The 5,642-nt window shown below is 40.7% G+C and overlaps 1 protein-coding gene across 1 annotated transcript; it reads left to right on the top strand.

Annotated features, from left to right (window-relative positions):
* LOC109834583 (acyl transferase 5-like) lies at window positions 3,453-4,160 on the top strand. Its single transcript, XM_020402618.1, has one exon. It carries the CDS (start codon window positions 3,453-3,455, stop codon window positions 4,158-4,160), a length of 708 nt encoding a protein of 235 aa, XP_020258207.1.

The following is a 5,642-nucleotide window of genomic DNA, read 5'->3' as shown; positions in this document are numbered from 1 at the left end:
AATCATGAGGGTTACTGTATAACTTTCTCAGGTCATGAATGGAAGATTGCCAAAGGAGCACTCGTCATTGCTTGAGGTAAGAAAAGTGGTACTCTCTATGTAACTTCTAACCTAGAGAATATTATTGTAGTAACAGATGAAGATGAAAAATCAAACTTATGGCACTAAAGGCTTGGCCATATGAGCGAGAAATGGATGAAGACACTTCTGTCAAAAGGGAAGCTACCGGATCTGAAGAATGTAGATGTCGGCCTATGCGAGGATTGTATCTTTGGCAAACAGAAGAAAGTCAGTTTTGCAAAGATTGGCAAGACACCCAAGACAGAAAGGTTAGAATTGATTCATACTGACGTATGGGGACCATCTCCAGTTTCATCTCTTGCAGGCTCACTGTACTATGTCACCTTCATTGATGATTCTACAAGGAAGGTGTGGGTTTATTTTCTAAAGAAGAAATCAGAAGTCTTTGATACCTTCAGAAAATGGAAGGCCATGGTGGAAAATGAAACTGGTTTGAAGATAAAGAAGTTGAGGTCAGACAATGGAGGAGAGTACAAAGACAGTAGATTCAAAGAGTTTTGCGCAAACAGCGGGATCAAGATGGAGAAAACAGTTCCCATGACACCGCAGCAGAATGGCGTAGCGGAGCGCATGAACAGAACTTTGAATGAACGTGCCAGAAGCATGAGGTTACATGCCGGCTTGCCCAAGTTCCTATGGGCTGAAGCTATCAATACCGCAGCCTATCTAATCAACCGCGGACCCTCAGTTCCCTTGGATGGTGGAATACCGGAAGAAGCTTGGAGCAGAAAAGAGGTAAACCTTTCACATTTAAGAATTTTTGGTTGTATCTCTTATGTACACATAGATTCTGCTGAAAGAAGTAAACTTGATGCCAAATCTAACAAATGTGTTTTTGTTGGTTATGGTGGTGATGAGTTTGGTTACCGATTTTGGGATTATGAAAATCGAAAGATCATCAGAAGCAGAGATGTCATATTCAATGAGAATGTGATGTACAAAGACAGATCAACTGCAGAATCAAGTAGCTCCAGTACAAAAACTGAAACAAAGGAATTTGCTGAATTTGAGGAGATTTCTGAAAAAGATGTCCAGACTAGCCCCGAAGCAGATCAAGAAGAACCAAGCACGCCAGAAGTGAGACGCTCCTCCAGAATTCCTAAACCAACCCAGCGTTATTCGCCTTCTTTGCACTACCTGTTGCTGACTGACAGTGGTGAACCGGAGTGCTATGATGAAGCAATGCAGGTGGAAGATTCAGTCAAGTGGGAGTCTGCTATGCAAGATGAGATGGACTCACTCATGTCAAATCAGACGTGGGACTTAGCTGAATTACCACCAGGTAAGAAAGCTTTGCATAACAAATGGATCTACAGGATCAAAGAAGAGCATGATGGGAACAAGCGCTACAAGGCAAGATTGGTTGTCAAAGGTTTTCAACAAAAGGAAGGTATCAACTATAATGAAATTTTTTCTCCAGTCGTGAAACTGACTACAATCAGATTAGTGTTGAAAATTGTAGCTGCTGAGAATTTACATCTTGAGCAGTTAGATGTAAAAACAGCTTTCCTTCATGGTGATTTAGAGGAGGAGATCTATATGAAGCAACCAGAAGGCTTCATGAATGCATGCAAGGAAAATCTAGTATGCCGTTTGAAGAAGAGCTTGTATGGATTGAAACAAGCTCCCAGGCAGTGGTACAAGAAGTTTGACAACTTCATGGGCAACAACGGTTTCACTAGATGTCAAGCAGATCATTGTTGCTATATCAAGAGGTTTGACAATAGCTTCATTATTTTATTGTTATACGTTGATGACATGCTCGTTGCAGGATCAGATCTGCAAGAGATTATAAATTTGAAGCAAAAATTGTCAAAGCAGTTCGCGATGAAAGATCTTGGTGCTGCAAAACAAATTCTTGGAATGAGGATCAAGAGAGACACGAAGTCTGGGACTTTAATGTTATCACAGGCTGAGTACATCAACAAAGTACTCTCCAGGTGCAACATGCAAGATGCGAAACCAGTGGGTACACCTTTAGGTGTTCATTTCAGACTTTCTAAAGAACAGTCACCGAAGACAGAGGAAGAGCGTGCACACATGGCGAAGGTCCCGTACGCCTCAGCAATTGGAAGTCTGATGTATGCCATGGTCTGTACAAGACCGGATATTGCTCAAGCAGTGGGAGCTGTTAGCAGGTACATGAATGATCCAGGCAAGGTACACTGGGAAGCAGTCAAGTGGATCCTCAGATATCTACGAGGCACTACAGGTAAAGCACTTTGTTTCAAAGGTGGAGATACAATACTAACAGGCTATGTAGATGCTGATCTAGCAGGAAATGTTGATATCAGAAAGAGCACTACAGGGTATGTATATACTCTAGGAGGTACTGCAGTGAGTTGGGCTTCTCAACTGCAGAAGATAGTTGCTCTCTCCACAACTGAAGCAGAATATGTCGCTGTTACAGAAGCCAGCAAGGAAATGGTGTGGCTTCAAAATTTCTTGGATGAATTAGGCAAGAAACAAGAAGACAATGTCTTATACTGCGACAGTCAAAGTGCTATTCATCTAGCGAAGAATCCATCTTTTCATTCCAGAACAAAGCACATACAGATGCGGTATCATTTTATCCGGTCACTTCTGGAAGATGGAATTTTGAAGCTTGAAAAGATCAGTGGAGCTCAAAATCCGGCAGACATGCTGACAAAGACGGTGACTATTGACAAACTGAAGCTGTGTTCAGCTTCAGTTGGCCTGCAATAGTATGAAGACCGGGAAGAGCTGCTGCATAGATCGAGGTGTGAAGACAGATTAAAATCAGTCTTCAAGTGGGAGATTGTTAGTCAATGCTGCCACCGAAAGCAAAGGGGGGCAGCCTTTTTGATAAAAAAAATGCAAAAGAGCATGTGGCTCTTTTTTGTCAAAAAGATCATGCCACCTAAAAGTTTTTTGACAAAAGCAGATGAAGACATCAGGAAGGGTTGGTGTGTGTTGACAAAAGAGAGACGCCAGGAAGAAAAAAGGGAACATTGAAGCCTATAAAATCCCCCCTCTCTTCCTCTGGTGAACGTACTCCAAAAATCACAGAAAAGAGCATAAGCTTAGAGAGTGATTAAGAGAGAAGAAAGAAAACTCTGTGAGTGAAAAAATCCAAGAGAGAAAATTGAGAGCAATTTTCAGAGTGAAGAGGGTTGTGAGTTTGAGTGTGAAAAACACTTGTAATATTTCTCCCAAATAGTGAAAGATCTGCAGCAGCCCGTGGACGTAGGCAAATTTGCGCCGAACCACGTAAATCTTGCGTGTCCCCTTTTTTTGCGCATTTTATTTTCTCTCAAATCTGGCAATAGGTGAATCCGAGTAATCACCCAACAACGAGTAATTTCCCAACACATCACTCATTCTTCGATGGCTGTGGATTTGCCCAATTCATGAACGCTGTCGCCGAAATCTCCCGAGGCCTTCGCCAACCCTCAACAAAACCAATCTGGTTCAGGGAATCCATCCTTGATCCGCGACAACTCTCTATCACGGATATAACACCGTCAAGCGAGATTTTGAAAGAACACGCAGTGGATCTATCACTCGACCAAATCAATCAGCTGAAGAATAATTTTACCAAGGAAACAGATGGGAAATATTGCTCTAGCTTTGACGTCTTAACTGCAATGAATCTAGAGCCTCATACTAATGTCACTCTAGTGTTTCCTATAAATATGAGATCAAGTGAGGAACAAGTGCTGCCTTTTAGAGGTGGTTACTATGGAAACCTTGTCAGCATGAAAACAGTCAAGGCTACTAGTGAGTACGTTTGTCGAGCGACACTCGCTGAGATGGTAAGCAAGCTAAGAGATGCCAAGCGGAGACCCCTGAAGGAGTCAGAAGAAATCGAGCTTTCGTATTCCACGCTCTCTGTATCCGATTGGAGGCATACTGGGTTTTTTGAGGTTGACTATGGATGGGGTGCACCGACAAATATCGTGCCCTATCCGGCAAAAATTGACCTACCAATTGGTCTCTGTGCACTGCTTCGGTCTCCTGTTTTCGAGGGAGGTGTTCGGTTGTGGACGCAATGCGTTTGGAGAGAACACTTGGAAGCCTTCCTTAACGAGATGAAGGCGCCGTTTGATAATATTTAGTTTGTTATTCTGTTAGAATAAAACTCCTAGTCTTTAGGGACTGTTGTTATTTGATTTAGTCAAGTTTGTTACCACGATTCTAGTTAAAACTTGGGGTGTAGTTTGTTTCTGTTTCATTCTGTAAAAGCTATTTAATAGCTGTTGTTTCTCATTCAATAATAAGTCATTCCAGAATTGTTCTTTGCATTCCAGCTTTCTATTTTGAGTTTGTTTGCATCTAACATTTTTGGTATCAGAGCCATCCCGAGGGCCTGACTTGAGAACTTGAAAGAGTGAGAAAGAGAAAAAGAAAAGAAAAAAAAACAAGTAAGAGAGTGTGCGAAAGATGGGGTCAGAAGCAAACAGTAGCTTTTCTCAACCTTCTATTCCTAAGTTTGATGGTGACTATGATCACTGGAGCATGGTCATGGAGAATCTCTGAAAGTGCTTTGATACCAATTGATGATCTTCCTCAAGCTCTTGTGAAATTATCTTCACAAACAAACTCTTAAAAACACACTTAAACCCTTAAACAAAACTTGTAAACTCTTTTGAAAACTTTTCTCTTCTTAATATGAACTAAGGATATGTGGGGGTATTTATAGGAACCCAAAAGCCAAAAGAAAACAAGGCAAAAAGACCAAAAAACCCAAAACTGGAACATGCTAGAAAAAACTAGCCGTTACAGCATCAGTCGACTGACGGCTTCCATCAGTCGACTGACGGCTTCTGTAATACCCCCTAACCTTACCTAATGTTCTAATCCGGTTCTAACAACTGTCTCCCTCACTCTTTCTATCTAAAAGATTAATATAGTTAGTAAATCCTAAGCATAAGTTCATGACATTTTATAGGTAGTTTTTCTATAGTATGTGAAATTTGATGGTTGAAAATTTATGGTAAAATTTTATCGAACATATAATTTATGAAATTTACACTGAATCAATGTTACTAAATGATTAGGGTAAAGTAGCAAAGGAAATAGTGGATGGAGGATAGGACAACTATGTGATAACAACTCCTATGTGAGGGGAGCCACGTGAAGAAATTTACTTGATTAATGGCTTTGTCCTTTGTGGAAAAAGGAAGAGTAACGTGTTAGGTTGGTTAACTAAGGCTAGTCAAACTTGATTAATATTCTTTTGGGGTTATGTGAAATATTGCATTTTTAAGTATGAGATTCGAAGGGGTGGTCTTGTTTTTATGTGGCGGCTAAAAACTTCCTTGTGACCTTCTGTTGTTTTGTCCTGAACAATGACTACATGCTATATTACATCCTATGCACACACTCTTCACGCTTATGGTATATAGGCTCAAACATCTTTAACAAATACAATGTAATCTTCACAAAACCTTTACCTACTCTACCTAATCCCCCTTTTTATCATCTTTTAAAAACCCCTCTCACAAACTCATTCTCACGGAAAAAAAAAGTTTCTCACGGGACGAAATAGAGAGAGAGAGAGAGAGAGAGAGAGAGAGAGAGAGAGAGAGAGAGAGAAA

This window comes from Asparagus officinalis, chromosome 3 (assembly GCF_001876935.1).
Source record: "Asparagus officinalis chromosome 3, Aspof.V1, whole genome shotgun sequence".
In the NCBI taxonomy this organism is placed as follows: domain Eukaryota; kingdom Viridiplantae; phylum Streptophyta; class Magnoliopsida; order Asparagales; family Asparagaceae; genus Asparagus; species Asparagus officinalis.
The sequence above is the reverse complement of the archived record's forward strand: the minus strand, read 5'-3'. Positions and strand labels throughout refer to the sequence as shown.

Excerpts from the sequence above, each read along its gene's own strand:
- LOC109834583 (XM_020402618.1), top strand. The coding sequence starts at position 3,453 with ATGAACGCTGTCGCCGAAATCTCCCGAGGCCTTCGCCAACCCTCAACA.